This window comes from Myotis brandtii, unplaced genomic scaffold, assembly GCF_000412655.1.
Source record: "Myotis brandtii unplaced genomic scaffold, ASM41265v1 scaffold573, whole genome shotgun sequence".
NCBI classification, from domain to species: Eukaryota; Metazoa; Chordata; class Mammalia; order Chiroptera; family Vespertilionidae; genus Myotis; species Myotis brandtii.
The window spans coordinates 669,647-689,511 of NW_005370145.1; the positions used below are offsets into that span (position 1 = coordinate 669,647).

Sequence of the window (19,865 nt, forward strand, 5' to 3'; positions counted from 1 at the left end):
TCATTAGCCCCACTTAGGACCATTGCCAGACCAGGCATTTGCCTCCTGTCACATTGCCTGGTAAACTTGGGGCACTAGTCTTGATCACCCTCTCCCCCCGCCCCCTTTTTTGCTCTGAAATCCCTGAAATTCGGTTGTGGCTTGGGGGAGGGGAGGCTCTGCCCCCATGGTTGACTGCCATAGAATAGTGAAATCACCTGGGAGGGGTGGGCTGTGTGGTTCCAGAGAGGCCAGCTCCTTGGTAACTGGCATCCTGTTGCCAGGGCAACGGAGCTGGTGATGAAGGGAGAGATGGCAGTGTGCATGTGGTGAGGGCAGGCTGAAGAGTGCATTTGGGCAACCAAGGGGCAGGAGACCTCTGAGCCTGGCTTCCTGCTGCTTCCAACGTGAGCTCACAGAGTCCTTAGTGCCTGGTCCGTCAGAACGGACTTTCTACTCAGACAAAGGCTGACCTGCAGGGATGTGGGACGAGGGAGGCGAAGCTCTGGGCCAGACCTCTGATACCTCTCCCCCTTGTCCACCTCAACCTCCTCCCCATAGGTTCCAGGCAGAGGGTGGTTATGTGCTCTACCCTCAGATTGGGGACCGGCTAGACCTGCTTTGTCCCCGGGCCCGGCCTCCTGGCCCCCACTCCTCTCCTAATTATGAGTTCTACAAGCTGTATCTGGTAGGGGGTGCCCAAGGCCGACGCTGTGAGGCACCCCCTGCCCCAAACCTCCTTCTCACTTGTGACCGGCCAGACCTGGATCTCCGCTTCACCATCAAGTTCCAGGAGTATAGCCCTAACCTCTGGGGCCACGAGTTCCGCTCGCACCATGATTACTACATAATTGGTACTTGCTGGGCAGAGGGCAGGGTTGAGTGGGGAGGTGCTCCCGGAATGGAGGGCAGATGAGGGAGGGGACCACCAGAGCCAAGAGAGACCCCTTATGCCCTGGGGTGGTGGTGGGGCCAGGGCATGGGGACAGAATTGGGGCTAGACTCTCGAGTGCCAACTCATCGCTGTGGATCTTCTCTCCCAGCCACGTCAGATGGGACCCGGGAAGGCCTGGAGAGCCTGCAGGGGGGCGTGTGCCTCACCAGAGGCATGAAGGTTCTTCTCCGAGTGGGACAGAGTGAGTGGGGCTGGGGCGCCTCCTGGGAGCTGAGGAAGGTTGGGGCAGTGCCGTCATGGTCAGCACCCCTTTCTCTTTGGCCTTTGCTATCTCCAGGTCCCCGAGGAGGGGCTGCCCCTCGAAAGCCTGTGTCGGAAATGCCCATGGAAAGAGACCGAGGGGCAGCCCACAGCCTACAGCCTGGGAAGGAGAACATGCCAGGTAGGAACGAGGGGTCCAGCTCCTCCCTTCCCCAGCCTTCTCTGCTCTTGGATCCCAGCTGCCTTCCCTTCACCCTCTCCCTCCTTCTTTAGATTTTTTTTTGGGGGGGGGAGGGAAGAGGGGAAGAGAGGATGGGAGGGTGAGAAGGGAATGGAAGCCAAATGAGGAAAAGACTCAATTAGAACTAATTAGCCAAGTCAGCGCTTCAATCAGTGCTGTCAGAGAAGTGGGGAGGACTCTGGCACAGAGCGGAAGGGCTGGACACACCTGGATTCGGAGCTGGGCTTGGAGGGGTGGAGGGAATTTGGGGTCCCCAAGGGGCCTGTGCACTGGAAGCCCATGGGGCCCCCAAGGCTGGCTGCCAGATGCCTAGGTGGCTCCTTCAGCCCCTTCCCCTCTTTCCTCCTTCACCCCTTCCCTGCCAGGTGACCCCACCAGCAATGCAACCTCCCGGGGTGCTGAAGGCCCCCTGCCCCCTCCCAGCATGCCCGCAGTGGCCGGGGCAGCAGGGGGGCTGGCGCTGCTCTTGCTGGGCGTGGCAGGGGCTGGGGGTGCCATGTGTTGGCGGAGACGGCGGGCCAAGCCTTCGGAGAGTCGCCACCCTGGTCCTGGCTCCTTTGGGAGGGGAGGGTCTCTGGGCCTGGGGGGTGGAGGTGGGATGGGACCTAGGGAGGCTGAGCCTGGGGAACTAGGGATAGCTCTTCGGGGCAGTGGGGCTGCAGACCCCTCCTTCTGTCCCCATTATGAGAAGGTGAGTGGTGACTATGGGCATCCCGTGTACATCGTGCAGGATGGGCCCCCCCAGAGCCCTCCGAACATCTACTACAAGGTATGAGGGCTCCGCCCACCTGGCTCTCTCGGATCCAGCCCTCCTGGCGGTGCTCCTCCGTGTAATTCATGGTTGGAGGAACACCTCTGGCATCTCCTTGGCCCCTTTTGCCCCACCAGCCTCTTTACTCCTCCTGGCTGTTGCCCTCTTCTCTACTTGTAGGATTCCTTAAGATTTTCACTGAATCACTTCCTGCCCTGTGGTTGGCCACGTGTGCCCTCTCTGTCTGTGTCCCCCTGTCCTATTCCCTTGGGGAGGAGGCAGAGACCAGCCGCCTCTTCTGATGACCCAGGGCTGCTTGCTCCCCATACCCACTGAGAGCCAGGGGCGGGAACAGTCTGTCTTTTGCTTGGCACCTCTTTCTTTCTGCCTCTCACTGTTTTTCTCTTCTCTTCTCTCTCTCTCTCTCGTTCTCTTTCTCTTTTCTGTCTCTAGGTCTGTTCCTCTTCCCTAGCATCCCCCTCCCTACATCTCCTTTTACCCTCTTGGCTTCTTATCCTGTGCCTCTTCCATCTCCTGGGTGGGGGCAGTCAAAGTTTTCTCCCCTCACTCCCTCTTCTGACCTCTTGTCAACCACTCCCCTCAATCTGCCAAAAATGGGGGCCTTATGGGGAAAGCTCTGGCAGTCCACCCCAGCTCAGGGCATGGGCAGCAGGGCCTCCTTCTCTGCCCTGCCCCAGGCCTCTGCATACTTAACTCCAGCCATTTGGGGTGGTTGGGTTATGACAGCTACCACGAGAAGCATCCTGTTTGTCCAGTGGCCAATAACAAGATGCGAACTGGTTGGGACACACATGGACTTGGTCTGATGCTGAATGGGTCACTTGGGACAGGAAGTGATTTGCTCCAGACAAGAAGTGACCAGGCCTGGACAGAAGTGGCCTGGTGAAGTGGCAAAAGCAGTGCGGCAGGAACTGGAAGTGCCTTCATCTGGCTGGAACTCAAGTGACTTAGTCTGGGGGTGGGGGGGCGGGAGGTGGATGGTTCTCACTCTGTGGAGAAGGGGAGCAGGACAGTCCTTACTGAGGAGGATCTTCCTAGGGTGCAGCGGCATTTCCCAGGACCTCCCTTCCTTTGTTCTCTGTGCTACTTCGAAGACAGCTAAGATGACTGCCATCTGCTGTGGTAGGCCCAATTTGTCTTGTTGTTCTTCCCTGTCCACATTTCAGTATAATCTCTGTCACTCCACAGGACTACCCCAAGAACCCCTGTGTTGTCCCCCAGTAGCCCAGATGGCTGTCTTGTTCATCACATCCTCCATTTCCTACTCTCTTCAGATTCAACACAGCTCCCTTCTTAGTGACCAGAATGGTGGCCTACTGACTGGTCTAGCTGACAGTGGCACTTAGCAACTGCCACTGTCCCATAGTGACCAGCTTATACCTCTTCCTGCCCTCCAGTACACAAGTGGGTGTTCCCTCAGTTTCATTAGACCAGAGCTGCCCTTGGGCACCAAGTCCGCCACCTCAATCACCAGCCAACATGGTTGCTTGGTCCACCGGATGTCAAGTCATCGCTCTGCTGTAGTTCCCGGCTCCTTCCTGAGTTTTCTAATTGCTCCATCCAGGGAACAGGAAGCTGCTGTTGCCATGTGGGAGGTGGCGGGGTCTGGCTGTCATCTCAATAGTTTTATTGTAAAAGGGAAATTTGAACAACAAAAACCAAAAAAAGAATAAAAAACTTCAAAAGTTAACGACAAGGCTGGAAATGACTGGACATGAATTGGAACAGAGAACTAGTGGTTAGAATGGCTTTCAAGCTCATGAAACCAAAGGGAAGGGTAGGGAGAGGGTTGGGTTGGTGGGATGAGGTGGGCAGTGTCTGGGGAGGGGAGAATGGGCGGGGTGAGAAGGCTGAGGAAGGCAGCCAGCAAGGGAAGGGAAGCGGGAAGGAGTTGCCCATGCATCTAATGGGGATGTATGTGACTGTGAGTTCCCACATGGGGAAAGCCTGAGTGTCTATTGCTAAACCAAAGCCCGGGACAAGGCAAATCACAGAAACAAAGTGGGAAAACAATGTTCACGTTAGTCTGTTCTCCATCATCCCTGCCCCAGGCACCTCTGACGTGGGGCGTTTTACTTTGAGGAGAAGGGGTGTGGCTGCCCAGAAGACTCAAGCTGTCTGTCTCCTGGCTCCCTGTGTACCCACAACCTAGGCTCTTCTCCCCTAAAAAGCCCAGGTGCCCAGCCCCCTAGACTCAGCCCCATTCTCCAATCACAAAAGCAGCCGTCAGAAACTTCGTTGGAGCTGGTTGGCAGGGGTCACAACCTCTGCCCCCCCTACCCCTCCTCTGACTCTAGGTCCTCTCCCGCTGTCTCCCATCTGCCTGGAGGTCAAGGGGTCCTCTGGCCCCTCCTCTGTCCAGTGGGACCCCTGCCCCTTCCCCTGTCTGAGCAAGATGCCTGGGTCCTGAGAGGTGCAGGCACTGTTAGGGAAGTTGAAAACTGGGAAGCCAGGTGCTGGGCTGTCGGGAATGTACTCCCTGCCTTCCAAGCCCACACTGGAGCTGCCCAAGGTGGGGAGGCTTGAAGGGGTGTGGAAGGGCTGGTCCCTTGCCCCTTAGTGGGGGTTTGTTGTCACGGCAACATCCCCTTTTTCACACAACGGGAAGCCCCCCTCAGCCTCCCTCGTGGATGGAGCCGACAGCCCCATCGCTGGCTATCAGCCTCAGGGACTTGGCAACCGTCACTATGGCAACCCAGAGCCCAGCAACAGGGCCCAGTGAGAAAGGGAGGGGTCCAAGACTGGGGCAGGGTTGTGTGTGAGAGGGGGCAAGGGAGCTGAGGAAGACTCCCCCTACACATACATCTAGAGACACAGGTGGAGAGACAAAAGGGAAGGGAAGCAGAATAAACCTCCTCTGAGACAAGCACCTCACCAAAGCGGCAGAGACATCATAACATGCTGAGAGATAGGAAGACACCTGGGGACAGACGCACAGCTGGAGAGAGAAACAGCAAATTCTACAGAGCACCCTTGGAGCACTGGTATCTGTAGACTCCCCCCCCACCCCCGCCCCCAACATGAACACAAGACCTTTAGCCTCCACACGTGTAGTGACTTGTGTGCCTTTGGAGCTACTTGAAAGTGCTGGTGACTTTCCTCCCATGCCATCCTGTTTGCTTTCTGGGTACAAGTACACAAACACTCTCCTAGGGTAGCAATTACAACAAAACGAATAGAAAGGCAGGAAGACATTCATTCGTTCGTTCGTTCATTCACTCAACGTCATATTAAGTGTCTACTTTGTTCCAAGTACTGTTTTGGATACTGGGAGCATATATGGTAAATAAATCCCTGCTTTCATGAAGTCCGGATTTTGGCGGCGAACAACGTAATAAAATTTCTGGTAGTGATAAATGATGTAAACAAAACAGGATGAAGAGGATGGAGGGTAACAAGATGTTTTAGATCAGGAGGTCAGGAAGGTTTTGCTGAAGAGGTGACATTTAGAAAAATGTTTTTATTGATTTTTACAGAGAGAGGAAGGGAGAGGGATAGAGAGATAGAAACATCGAGGAGAGAGAAACATCCTCAATCGGCTGCCTCCGGCATGCACCCCTACTGGGGATTGAGCCCGCAACAGGGAATCGAACTGGCTGGCAGCTTGTACTCTGGCTGGGAATCGAACTAATGACCTCTTGGTTCCTGGTCAACGATCAACCATTGAGCCATACCGGCTAGGCTGAAGAGCTGACATTTCATGAGGACCTTGTATAACGTGGAGTCAGGCAGGCAGTATGAGGAATGTCATACCCAACAGAGGGAACAGCAAGTGCAAAGCACAGAGGTAAACTCTAGATGCGTTTGGAAATAGGGAGGATGACATCACAACTTCACACGTATTCCAGATGGGTCTTGTCCCTCCCCAGCCTCCGCCTGTAGGTCCTTTAGGGTCTAGAATCCACATTTAAGAAGTTGCTCTAACTCAGTCTTCTATCCCCCCCACCCCTTTTGTTTCTTCTGTGTATGTGAGTTGCATTTTCTTCAACTAAATTTTAAGCTCTGGGAGGGCAAGGATGGTGCTCTGAGCTTCTTGGAAGCTGTGGTATGGCTGGTGGTACAGAATTTTTAAGTTTTTTATGCCGGGTTTTTTAAAAACGCCAAGTTTTTGAACCGGAAATAGAAATGTATGTGTGTTTGTGAATGTGGTTTATGTTGGGGTTTTGTGTTTTTTAAAAATATATTTTTTTATTGATTTCATGGTATGGTTGGTGGTACAGAAGGTTGCAGTATGTGTGTTTGTGGTTTATGTTGGGGTTTTGTGTTTTTAAAAAATATATTTTTTTATTGATTTCAGAGAGGAAGGGAGAGGGAGAGATAGAAAACATCAGTGATGAGAGAGAATCATTGATTGGCTGCCTCCTGCACGCCCCTCACTGGGGATCAAGCCCATAACCTGGGCTTGTACCCTGACCAGAATCGAACCGTGACCTCCTGGTTCATAGGTCAATGCTCAACCACTGAGCCATGCCGGCCAGGCTATGTTGGGGTTTTTAAGGAGAATAGAGCAAAGGGTTGCAGTGGGAATTTCTGGTGGGGAATGGTTGACATCATAAACTAGAATTTCAGTGAGAATGAAAAAATGGAGCTTCCTATGGGGCTCCACGGGAAATCACAAACATGGGCACCCCATTCCCCAGGGAGAGTTTCCGGATCTGTAGACAGGCCGGGAGAAATGTTGTCGGGCGGTTTGAAGGCTGGAGGCTGGCTAGGATGGACTTAGACAGCTAAGTGAGGGGTAGGAAAAAGGATGCCGTACAAATGGGAGTGAAAATTAGGCAGCAGAAGTTTGGAAGGTAGCAGGGAAAGTGAAGTCCTGAAGGGAGTTCCGTGGGGACCATGTCCCAGGTACCCCTGAGTCCCCCAGGGAATTGAAGCATTCGGGGTACTGGGTCTTCTGCTTGCTTCCCCCAACTGCCATCAGAAACTTAGGCTTCAGCTCCCTTCAACCCCAGTGGCTGCTGGTGGTGGGGAGATTGAGTAGCCTCAGGGGGCGGCAGCTGGTGAGTGGGGAGGAATCTGTGTGCTCAGCAAACAGCAGCCTCAGTGCCCAGTGGCTGCCTCCTCCCTCATCAATCAGCCCCAGCCAAATGTCCTTGCATTCCCACCACCCCAAGGGGACTGGGGCTGGGCCAGGGTCCCCAGGGGAGTGAGATGGGGATGGGTCGGGGGAGTTGGGGGGTGGTGCTTGGCTTCCCATCCCCGGGCCTCTATTCTCTCCTCTCCTGGAAGCTCTCAGCTCTTCATGTCATGGAATGACTCTCTCCTGGCTCCTACCATCATGAGGGCATCAGCTACAAATCACCTGTGGGGGTCTGCTGGGAGGGGATAAAGGGGAAGAGGGATGAGTCAGGGATGAAGAGGAATCTACTCTGGTTCTCACGGACCAGCCCAGGGCACAGTCAGCAGGGAGGCTGTTGGCACAGAGGCCGTGTCTGTACCCCCCCTCTCCCCCCCCCAGCTAGCCTCTCCATCCCTGACAGATGCTCTGGACAGCAGGCTGTGATCTCCACCCCCAAATGTCCTCTCTTCCCACCTCTCCTAACCCCCAGCCCTCACTCCCTGCTTCCCATCAAGATCCAGAGGTCTGGCCCCCAGCTCACCTCAAATCTGTTGCTCCCCATTGGGGACTGGGGCCTCCAGACCTTAGCCTGGGGCTCACTCTCCCCCTCCTTAGCCCTTGCTCCCCTCAGGGACCCAGGCGTCCTGCCCACTCCCCTCACCATAACAACCATTCTTTTGGAGTTGCTTAAGACTTTAATATCATTTCATTGTCAGCTAGTTCAGAGAAGGCTGGGGGCACAAAGAGACTGGGGTGGGCAAAAGAGGGCCAAGGTAGGGGGGAAGCAAGGGAAGAGCTCCCCTTTCTCCGTGGAGATGGCTCTGAGAAATCAAATATTGACAGTGAGAGAACAGAACTTATTAAAGCTGGGACAGGGGTGTGTGTGGGGAGCTGTGGGAATGGCCGGATGCCTGGGTTCTGAGGGTAATGAAGGTTCTGGGAGGAGGGACCAGGCTGAGGCTGGGAGGATGCAGTAAGACTAAGAGTCCTACTGGTACAAGTTTTGCTACCAAGTCTGTTTCTCAGCTGTCCCCTAGAGCCCCTGGGGAGACCCCATCGCAGCTGTGGTTGGCCCCACTCCATCCCTTCCCCCTACCTCCACCTCTGTTGATGAGCTTCAGCAGCGTTTAATCGGATTGAGCAGTAATTAGCAAAGTGAAATGTTTGATTACCTATTTAGCATAATGTAGGGGGCCGAGATCCCTAGGCACAGCCAAGGTTGTTGTCAGAAAAGAAATGGGGTCTACACAACATTCCTTACCCTGAGGGAGCCCTGAGCCCTGCCTATAAGAGGCCCTACCCTAGGCCTCCCCTCACCATCTTCACTTCTTTGGAACCTCTCCCTGGGGGATCTGACCAATTATGCTACCTCTCTCTGCCACCCCCTGCCTATCTGATTAGAGGAACTCCCACTTAGCCTGGCTGGCTGTGCAGCTGGTTTTGGGGTGTGGCAGGACCCCTCTCTCTTTCAATCCTTGCTCTCAGTAACAGGAGTTTGGGCTGGGCAGGAGGCTGCAAATCAGAGCCCAAAGATAATGGTGGTGGTGGTGGTGCGTGCCAAGGGCAGGGCCTGTCAATTCTGGAAATAAAGATAGGGTAGGTGGAATGGTGAGGTCAGAGTTGAGTCTGAGTGTGGGTTAATGCACTGGCTCTTCAGGCATATCAGAGACTGCCACTCCTCTCAGTGCCAGCCTGGCATAATGAGACCTGTCAGGTGTGAACACCCCCAGGAACACCCACCTCAGCTCCCCTTTCCTCATCCAGCAAAGAAAATGTCATCAATTTAGCTCCTCATGGAAATGCAATCAGTGGGCTTACTGCTGGCTTTGTCTTAATTAGGCACTATTGATGGAAGCAGGTGGGGTGCCTTCCCATCCCCCTGGATGGCTTCCTCCCTTGTCTCCCAGGTCTCCCTGAAGCGTCTTCTGGCCTCAGGTACAACAGTCTTCTAGGCGCCTTTCCCTGCGGCCCCGGCGGCCCGCAGCGCCCCCTAGCCGCGGTGGAGGGCTGCCCCTCCTCTCACCCCTCTCCTCTCGCTTCCCCAGGACGCAACCTTTGTTCTTATGGAGATCTTAGCGCCTCCCCGGCGTGGTCACCTTCCCCAGGAGTCCCCGCCTCCTGTTTCTCCCCAAAGTGAGCGATGCTTTCCAAAGCCAGTCCTCAGATTCCAAAAATTCCAGTTCCATTCTTCCCTCCCTTTCCCCGCCCCGCGATGCCGGGCGATCCTAGACCCCAGTCCGAATTAAGAAGGGGGAACGAGCTGGAGGGCAGGGGTGCTCCAGCCCCGGTTTTTCCCCCCGCACCCAGCTGCAGCCACGGCTGCCTGGAAATCCTGGAGCGCCTTGTAAGCGCTGATGAGCTCGCAGGCGGGACCCCGGGCGCCATCTGCTGGACTCATTCGGTCCCTTAAGACCCGAGCGGGGGCGGGCGCTTGGGTTCTCCCCGTTTAGTGTCCTGCAGGAGGGCAGCTCACTGTTTCACAGTCCTCTGAGCTCTGTCCTCGGCCCAAGCCCCACGCACCCTCCAGCCTGCCAGACTCAGTAGCTCCCCTCGCCCCCAGCCCGCTGGCCCTGAGTTCCAGCAGGGACGCCTCCAGCCGAGCGGGGCAGCGGAGCAGGTCTTCACTGCGCCTGCGCCGAGGACGCCGCTCTGCGGTCAGGCACCGCTGCCGCTCGCCCCTCCCGGCCCCGGGTTTCCATGGCGACGTGTGCACGCGCGGGTCTGAGAGGGCCAAGCGGGGCAACTTCTTAGCTGAAGTGGCCCTTCCGTCGGCCTAGGGAGGAGAGGGTCGGCGCCGTGAGGTGTGTGTCCGGGGCGAGGGGAGGAGGAAAAGAATGCTGGGGTGACTTGGGAGCTGCAGGGAGAGGGGCCGGGTGAGGGGGTCGGAAGGACAGTTGGGAGGGAGGAAGCGGCAGTTGTGGGGGGAGGGGAGGAGAAGGGGCAGTTGGCGCTGAGCTGGAGAAGCGGGGACCGTTGGGATAGTTGTATGAAGAAGCTCCTGGGAGAGGACATTTGCCCACTGGTGGTCCGTTTGAGGAGAGGGCCGGTCCCCCACAGTATTTAATTAGTAAAACAGCTCCTCCGGGGCCTGCCCCGTGGGACGCGGGGGAACCCATGGGAGGGTGCCGGCAGCCAAATGCCCCGGAGGGGAGGCTCCGGCGGGAGGCAGGGAAGCACAGCCCGACCCTCCCTGGAGACCCTGGAGGAAGCCCGGCTGCTGGAGTTGGTTTCATTGACGTGTTGGCCCCATAGAACGTTTCTCCTTGGAGCAAAGTTTCAAATCCTTCGGGTTTGAAACTCATAAGCGGAGCTCAGTGCGGGTGACAGCCCGGGGCGGGGGTGAGGAAGGGAAGCCACGGGTGCTGTCGGGAGAGGACTGAGCGGGGAGGGAATGCCCAGCGAGGCAGACAGTGCCCCGGGGTCCTGAGCGCCCGCCCAGGGTGCCCCTGCTTCCAGCCACCCTGGCCTTCCTCCTCCCTCCTGTCCTCCCCGATACACAGTAAGAAAGTCCGTGGTGGGTGACTCGTCCTTCCTTCTTCCGGTCTGTTCTCAGGGCGTTTGGAGTCAAATGATCTTGGTTTTCATGATCAGTCAGCACAGTCACTCAGCCAGGTAGGCTGAGGCCCTTTCAGCACACGCAGAACAGGGTTCCTCCCCTCGGGAATGAAAGCCAGTGAGACGTTGTAAATACGGTGGTTTTTCTTTGTTTAAGGAAGTTGCAGATTTTAGCTTGAGCAGGAGGAGTATTTTCCCATTCCTCCCCCCCGCCCCTTTCCAGGGGTAACATGGGAGGAAAGGAGACACAGAGGAAAAGCATATTGGTTTGCTTCATTGACTTGATACAGTGACGAAGGGTGGGGGCCTGGGGACCGTCTTCCCTTCCCGGGGTCTCCTCTCACTCAGCCGCGTCTCTGAGGGATCGGGTGGTTGAGGGTGTGTGTAACCACACCTCCGCCTGGTATACCTTTTCCTGATTATCTTACGTTCTCATACTTCTGGGCAGGGAGGGGAGTTCCTAAACCCTCATTAATGGGGTGTCTGTTGGGCCACCATCTTTGACTTCTATATTCTTTTAAAAAATATATATTTTATTGATTTTTTTACAGAGAGGAAGGGAGAGGGATGGAGAGTTAGGAACATGGATGAGAGAGAAACATCGATCAGCCGCCTCCCGCACACTCCCCACTGGGGATGTGCCAGCAACTGAGGTACACGCCCCTGACTGGAATCGAACCCGGGACCCCTCAGTCCATAGGCTAATGCTCTATCCACTGAGCCAAACCGGTCAGGGCAACTTCCATATTCTTTTTAAAAAAAATATATTTTTATTGACTTTTTACAGAGAGGAAGAGAGAGAGATAGTTAGAAACATAGATGAGAAACATCGATCAGATGCCTTCTGCACGCCCCCTATTGGGGATTGAGCCTGCAGCCAAGGTACATGCCCTCGAACGGAATTGAACCCGGGACCTTTCAATCCACGGCCCAACCCTCTGTCCACTGAGCCAAAACGGTCAGGACAACTTCCATATTCTTAATGCCTTGAGGGATCCCATCGATTTTTAACCCAATGCTCTGAAGGAAGTGGAATATCCCAGGGGAAGGAGCGAGGACTGCAAGGCCCCTGTGGTTGATGGAGCCGGGACTGCGGTGGATTTGCTTGTGGACTCCCAGTTTCCTGTGTGTCTGCAGGTTTTGGTGCCGTGATGTCCAGCAAAGCTGAGAAGAAGCGGAAGAAGGCGGGTGGCAAGAAGAATGCCCGCAAGCGAGCTGCTCAGGCTGCTGTGGCCCCACTGGCCCCAGAGCCTGGGGAGGCCACCCAGCCTGACAGTAGGCGGAGCTCGGAGCTGGAGCAGCAGCCAGAGCTACTAGAGCCAGAGCCAGAGCCAGAGCCAGAGCCCGAGCCGGAGCCGGAGCCGGAGCCTCTCAAGGAGAAGCCTGGTGGGTACATGCTGCCAGGGGCTTGGAGGGAGAATATTAATATTCAGGAGGGTCTTCGGGCTGGGGAGCAGGCAGGTTCTATTGTTTTTGGGTAAGAAGCAGGGGGGTTAGCAGAATCTCAGGCCTGCCGACGGGTCCCTTTTTGTGTATTTTCCCCCTGCAGAGCCTGTGCTTCTTCTTTCTGCCTTAAAAATGTCCCCCAGTGCACCAGGAGCTCACCAGCCAATCCTTTATTTTAGCCTCTTCCTCCTTATTCAAGTGTTCATGGTTGCTCCTACCCCACTGGAGAGGGTTTAATCTCTTCCTTTTTCCCATTTTCACCCTGGGTGGCAAAACAAATAATGTTTTTCTCCCATTAAGCCCATCACCATGGAGACAGTCTGCTTTGCCACCCTTTGAATCCTAAGCCTGACTGATGCTTTCCCCATCTGTTTGAGGCTCTTGTATCTCCACCCTCATGTTGGCGGGGCCTTGGCTGATTAAGGCAGTTCAGGTTCAGGGCCACAGGAAAAGAAGCCTGAGGTCTAGACTGAGAGAGAAAAGAGTTTAAAGAGGCTGCCTCCTGTGGCTTTGATCTGAGGGATTCTTTCCCTGTAAAATGAGCTGGGACCAATAGGGTTGGAAGGATTTTGGTAGCTGTTGCTGTCACTGGGCTGTTCCTAGGGCACAGGCCAGTGTAGATATGACTGTGAGCTAAGTATAGTCCTCTCCTTTTACCTGGGGCATCCTTTAAAAAATATATTTTTATTTTTTAAAAATATATTTTATTGATATTTTAGAGAGAGAAAGGGAGAGGGATAGAGAGTAGGAAACATCGATGAGAGAGAAACATCGATCAGCTGCCTCCTGCACATCTCCCACTGGGGATGTGCCGGCAACGAAGGTACATGCCCTTGACTGGAATTGAACCTGGGACCTTTCAGTCTGCAGGCCGATGCTCTATCTAAAATATATTTTTATTGATTTCAGAGAAGAAGGGAGCGGGAGAGAGAGAGAGAGAAACATCAATGATGAGAGAGAATCATTAATCGGCTGCTTCCTGCATGCCTCACATTGGGGGTCGAGCCCATAACCTGGGCATGTGTCCTGACCAGGAATTGAACCATGACCTCCTGGTTCATAGGTCGACATTCAACCACTGAGCCATGCCAGCCAGGCTCTCTGGGGCTTCTTTACATTGCTAGCAGCCTCTCAAGATGGAGAGAAATAGAATTCCTTTTCATATTAAAGGTTGATAGATCAAGGGTGAGCAAGGGAGAAAAGGCCATAGGGCCTTGCCCTAGAATCCAGAGATTAGAAATGTGCAACTTTTTTTTCTTCTGAGGTCTCTTGAAAGCAGTTTGAAATGGGACTGGCTCCTAGAAGCTGGGTACCAGGAGTAGGCTGGGGGAGGAGAGAAAGCAGTGATGTTCGATTTGGAGAAATCCTCTGGGATAGGAAGAGAAGGAGCTTCTAAATGAAAGCACTGACCAGGGATCTGACTACCTTGGCTGTAGGCCTTTTTAGTGTTTGATGTGCAGTTTTCCAGCTGACGCAAACCCTGATGGGTGTTCAGAGAAGACTTGGGTCTCCATGGTAGCCCTGAAATGAACATTAATCCCCGAAATCTTTAGAGACAGAGGGGTCTGAATGTCTGTGTCCCTCTAAAACTCATATGCTGAAATCCCAGCGCCCAATGTGATGGTGCTGGTAGGTGGGCCTTTGGGAGGTGCTTGAATGATGAGGGTGGAACTGTTATGAATGAGATTAGTGCCTTATAAAAGTGGCTCCAGAGAGATCCCTTGCCTCCTTCCACTCTGTGAAGACACAATGAGAAGTCTGTGACTGGGAAGAGGGCCCTTACTCGATCATGCTGGCACCCTGATCTAAGACTTCCAGCCTCCAGTCTGAGAAATTTCTGCTGTTTGTAAGCCACCCAGCCTGTGGTATTTTTCTGTACAAGCTAAGACAGGGCTGAAAACACTTCTTGGAAAAGGATAGTGAGCAAACAACCTTTTGAGGTGTGTATGGACATCCTTTGCATTCTTTTTTTTTATTAATATATTTTTTTGATTTTTACAGAGATGAAGGGAGAGGGATAGAGAGTTAGAAACATTGATGAGAGAGAAACATCGATCAGCTGCCTCCTGCACACTCCCCACTGGGGATGTGCCCGCAACCAAGGTACATGCCCTTGACCGGAATCGAACCTGGGACCCTTGAGTCCGCAGGCTGATGCTCTATCCGCTGAGCCAAACCGGCTAGGGCCATCCTTTGCATTCTTAAGTGCTCTTCATTAAGAAAAGAAGTAGTACAAACCCAGCTGATGTGGCTCAGTGGTTGAGCATCGACTTATGAACCAGGAGGTCACCGGTTTGATTCCGGGTCAAGGTACATGCCCGGGTTGTGGGCTCTATCCTCAGTGGGGGGTGTACAGGAGGCAGCGGATCCATCAATGATCCTTTCTCATCATTGATGTTTCCATCCCTCCCTCCTTCTCCCTTCCTCTCTCTGAAATCAAGAAAAACATATTTTTAAAAAGAGAAGTAGTACAGGTTCCTAATCTATAATTTAAAAAAATCTGTAATTTTAAAAAGCCCTAAGAACTAAAAGAGTTTCCCCCAAAGTTGGGCATCCAAACTTACTTGGTGGTATAACATAACCTAAACTGACATGACATATTTATAGTCTAAACCACATAGTATAAATTTTCACATGTTTTACTGAAGAAATACCACTGATATTAAAAACTTGGTTGTGCAGTGCTGTTCCAGAGCCTGCTGGAAGGTTGAGGGTGAATGGCAAGGGATCTCTCTGGAGCCACTTTTATAAGGCACTAATCTCATTCATAACAGTTCCACCCTCGTCATTCAATGACGTCATTCATTGGGGGGGGCATTACATATCATATTATATTACAACTAGAGGCCCGGTGCACGAATTCGTGCACAGGTGGGGTTTGGCCAGCCTGCCCCAATTGAGGCTGGCTGGTCCCGCCCCTGGTCGAACTCCCAATTGAACTCCTGGGGGACAATTTGCATATTAGCCTTTTATTATATAGGATTCTAAATTATGAAATATGCTTGACCTCAGGGTTTTGGATAAGGTATTGTTGACCCGTATTTCAGAAAAAGTATAGAGAATAATATAATGAACACTCACGTATCCATCACCCAATGTAAGAATAAATTGTGATAGCAACAAGGAAATTCCTATGCTTTTCCACCCCACCCCAAACCCTTCTCTCTTTTTCCAGAGGTCACCACTATCCTGAGTTGATGTTTTTGAAAATTTTTACTGTGTGTATCCATGAACATCATATACTTGTATTGCATGATTTAGATTTTATATAAATTGTGTTATAGAAGACAAACCAGTTTACTCTTTAAAATTTTTTTTAAAAATATATTTTTATTGATTTCAGAGAGCAAGGGAGATGGACAGAGATATAGAAACATTAATGATGAGAGAGAATCATTGATTGGCTGCCTCCTGCACGCCCCACACTGGGGATCAAGCCCGAAACCCAGTCATGTGCCCTGACCAGGAATTGAACCATGACTTCCTGGTTCGTAGGTCCAATGCTCAACCACTGAGCCATGCTGACCGGGCAAAACCAGTTTACTCTTAAGATTGTCTCAGTCTCCCTCCCCTGGCCTAGTTCCTGTCTGAAGTCTTGAATGCCCTCAGTTTTCTCAAAGGGCGGTGGATTTCTTGGTCACCTGTCCCATTTACCAAAAAGCTCCTTGAATCATCGACTCCATCCCTTTTCATGATTTCTGTCCTTGGCCTCTGTGTCTCACTCCCCTCTTAGTTTTTCTTTCTGGAAGTTGGAGTGTTGTGTTTCCCAAAGTCTTTTGGTTCCATCCTCCTTTCAGCCATGGCAGATGGGAAATACACCAATTTTACCCCAGGCTCCTGTTTAAGCAACAGATCAGGAGGTACACCTGGGTCAGGAGAGATCAGGAGAGAAACACCCTCCTGGGTTTTGAGGGGGTTCCAGAGTGAGTGTGGCAGAAATGAGTACCCAGCAGCCTGGTTGTTTGGAAAGGGGCCGATTTCTGTGGAATCCAGCTTCCCTACGGGAGAAGAGGATTGGGAGAAGAATGGAAGGCCAGGAGCTGAATGCCTAGAATATCCACTTAGTACTGACTGTACTTATGCCCCTGCCTCCCCCGACCCGCTCCAGCCCCAGTCAGCTTTTTAAAAGAGAAGCCACTTGGTATAAACTGAGATATAATTCACTTACTTTAAAATTTACTTCTTTAAAGTATTCAACAATTTCTGGTATATTCACAAAGCTGTGCAACCCTCACCACTATATAATTTCTGAGCATTTTCATCCCACCCCCAATAAGCCACTTTAAGCCTGAGAAATTGGAACCAGATGACCCCTACATCTTTACTTCTAAGTTGCATCAGACCCTAGCCTTTTAGTAGTCACTCCCTATTTCCCTGTCCCCCTCAGATACTGGTAACCACTAATTACTTTCTGTCTCTATGGATTTGCCCGTGTTGGACATTTCATATAAATGGAATTATACAATGTGTGGTCTTTTGTGACTGGCTTCTTTCACTTGGCCTAGTGTTTTCAAGGTTCATCCATGGTGTAGAATTGTAGCAGAACTTCATTCTTTTTTTTTTTTTTTAGGGTTGAGTAATATTTCACCACACTTTGTTTTTTATCCATTCATCTGTTGATGGACACTTGGGTTATTTCCATCTTTGGCTACTGTAATAGTGCTGCTATGAACATCGGCATACAAATGTCTCTTTGAGTATCAGCTTCCAATTCTCTTGGGTAGATACCTAGAAGTGAAATTGCTGGGTCGTAGGGTGATTCTATGTTTAACTTTTTAAGGAATGCTTTCATTTTTGAATCTTTATTCTTCCCAGAGCCAGAGTTAGAGAATCCTGAAGTACAGAAAGAAGAATTAGAGGAGCTTGAGGTGGATGTGGTAAGTTTAGATTTTTCTTGAGACAAATACTCCTCTCCAACAAATGGCAAATCAAAAGATTAGTTGTAGCATGGGGTCTAAGGAATTCTCTTCAGTCTGTCAGTTCCTTCTCTATCCTCTACTTGTAACCTACGCACTACAGATCCAGCTCACTAAGTAAAGGGCAAAGTTATCCATGCCACCCCCCCTCCAGAAGAAGAGGGTTTTCAGTGAGGAACAGGCCTCTTAGCTATCCCTTCCTTGTCTCCTCACCTTGGGTAAAAGGTTGACAAGCTTTATCAATTGTTGGGGTGAACTTCTGAACAAACTGAACAAGCTGGGCAGATATTGTCCTAATTGGATACTAATGTCTTTTTTTTTTTAATCCTCACCTGAGGATATGTTTTTGTTTTTTAAAAAAAATATATTTTATTGATTTCTTACAGAGAGGAAGGGAGAGGGGTAGAGAGTTAGAAACATCGATGAGAGAGAAACATCGATCAATTGCCTCCTGCACACTCCCTACTGGGCATGTGCCTGCAACCAAGGTACATGCCCTTGACCGGAATCGAACCTGGAACCCTTGAGTCCACAGGCCGACGCTCTATCCATTGAGCCAAACCGGTTAGGGCGAGGATATGTTTTTATTGATTTTTTAGAAAGAGAGGAAGAGAGAGAGAGAGAGAGATCAATTGGTTGCTTCCCCTACATGCAGTGACCAGGCGAACCAGCAACCTAGGTATGTGCCCTGCTGTATGGGATGACACTCCAACCAACTGAACCACTGGGCCAACGCTAATTGGATACTAATTTCTAAGATGTTCTTTTTTTCCCTTTCTTTCAGTTTTCTCCTTTGGCAAAATAATTTACAGAAGCCACTTCAAGCACTTTTTAAAAATATATATATATTATTGATTTTTTGCAGAGAGGAAGGGAGAGGGATAGAGAGTTAGAAACATCGATGAGAGAGAAACATCGATCAGCTGCCTCCCGTACACCCCCTACTGGGGATGTGCCCGCAACCAAGGTACATGCCCTTGACCGGAATCGAACCTGGGACCCTTCAGTTCGCAGGCCGACGCTCTATCCACTGAGCCAAACCGGTCAGGGCCACTTCAAGCACTTTTAGAAATTGGCACTATGTTACCCATACTCCTTTATTTCCAGGTTGTATCAGAGCTTAGCTATAGATACTTGGGTTAGAAGAATGGAGTGGTGACCTTGAAATTTTTTGTAAATGAGAGAAAAGTAATAACTACTCATTTTTTTTTTTAATATATTTTATTGATTTTTTACAGAGAGGAAGGGAGAGAGATAGAGAGTCAGAAACATCGATGAGAGAGAAACATCGATCAGCCGACTCCTGCACATCTCCTACTGGGGATGTGCCCGCAACCCAGGCACACGCCCTTGACCGGAATCGAACCTGGGACCTTTCAGTCCGCAGGCCGACGCTCTATCCACTGAGCCAAACCGGTTTCGGCAATAACTACTCATTAAAAAAAAACATTGGAAGGTACAGAAGAGTAAAACAAAGAAAGGAAAAAGAAGTCATATCATGACAGCCTAAACACATTCAATGTTAATACTTTGGTACGTGTCTTTTCTTTCCGTGTATAGGTTTGTCAGTTGAAAAAAAAAAATGATCCTAGCCCTAGCTGGTTTGGCTCAATGGGTAGAGTGTTGACCCACTATCTGAAAGGGCCCAGGTTCGATTCCGGTCAAGGGCACATGCCCAGGTTGAGGGCTCGATCCCCAGTGAGAGGTGTGCAGGAGGCAGCCAATCAATGATTCTCTCTCATCATTGATTTTTTTGTTTGTTTGTTTTTGTTAATCCTCACCCGAGGATATTTTTCCATTGATTTTTAGGAAGAATGGAAGAGAAAGGGAAAGAGAGAAACATTGATGTGAGAGAAACACATCAATTGGTTGCCTCCTGCATGAGCCCTGACCAGGGCCCAGACCAGGGCCCAGGCCGGGGAACAGTCTGCAACCAAGGTACATGCCCTTGACTGGAATTGAACCCAGGACTCTTTCGTCCATAGGCTGACGCTCTGTCCACTGAGCTAAACCAGTTAGGGCTCATCATTGATGTTTTTGTCTCTTTCTCTCCCGCTCCCTTCCTCTCTGAAATCAATAAAAATATATATTAAAAAAATCAATTGGAGTCCTCACCGGTTTGGCTCAGTGGATAGAGCGTCGGCCTGCGGACTGAAGGGTCCCAGGTTCGATTCCGGTCAAGGGCATGTGCCTTGGTTGCGGGCACATCCCCAGGGTGTGCAGGCAGCTGATCAATGCTTCTCTCTCATCAATGTTTCTGGCTCTCTATTCCTCTCCCTTCCTCTCTGTAAAGAATCAATAAAAAATATTTTTAAAAAAATCAATGGGAAAAATATTCTTGGATGAGAATTAACAACAAAAAAATAAAATAAAATAATCCTAACTGTACCCTATACCATTATTATACTTTTTATTAAGCTTTTTCACAAAACATTTTATCATTTGTCATGTTATCTACACTAATAAAAGAGAAACATGGTAATTGGCGTACGACCGCTACCCTTTTCATTGGCTAATCAGTGAGTATATGCAAATTAACTGTCAGCCAAGATGGCGGCCGGCAGCCAGGCACTGAAGCAAACAGGGAGGCTTGCTTGCTTCAGTGACTGCGGACTCCAACGTTCCCCACCTAACTTGCCAGCCTCTCAGTTGCAACTCTAAGCAACTATATACTATGTTGCAAATAAGAAGCTAAACAAAACCCCAGAAAAGGGCTTCCATTCAGCCGGGCTCGGACC

General features: G+C 51.2%; 2 protein-coding genes across 3 annotated transcripts in view; both read left to right on the forward strand.

Annotated features, from left to right (window-relative positions):
• The window catches only part of EFNB3 (ephrin-B3), a 6,009-nt gene extending 2,171 nt beyond the window's left edge, over window positions 1–3,838 (forward strand). The window contains exons 2-5 of one of the 2 annotated variants that reach the window (XM_005878765.2): window positions 541–833; window positions 1,023–1,115; window positions 1,212–1,316; window positions 1,742–3,838. In XM_005878765.2, the coding sequence (XP_005878827.1) occupies window positions 541–833; window positions 1,023–1,115; window positions 1,212–1,316; window positions 1,742–2,151 (901 nt within the window). In that variant the 3' untranslated portion in view covers window positions 2,152–3,838. The remainder of the gene's footprint in view (window positions 1–540; window positions 834–1,022; window positions 1,116–1,211; window positions 1,317–1,741) is intronic. The other variant, XM_005878766.2, reaches the window with a different exon arrangement.
• A 5,856-nt stretch (window positions 3,839–9,694) lies between these two features.
• The window catches only part of DNAH2 (dynein, axonemal, heavy chain 2), a 112,731-nt gene continuing 102,560 nt past the window's right edge, over window positions 9,695–19,865 (forward strand). Inside the window, exons 1-3 of the mRNA XM_014549808.1 lie at window positions 9,695–10,011; window positions 11,903–12,151; window positions 17,027–17,088. Of these exons, the coding sequence (XP_014405294.1) occupies window positions 11,917–12,151; window positions 17,027–17,088 (297 nt within the window). The 5' untranslated portion in view covers window positions 9,695–10,011; window positions 11,903–11,916. The remainder of the gene's footprint in view (window positions 10,012–11,902; window positions 12,152–17,026; window positions 17,089–19,865) is intronic.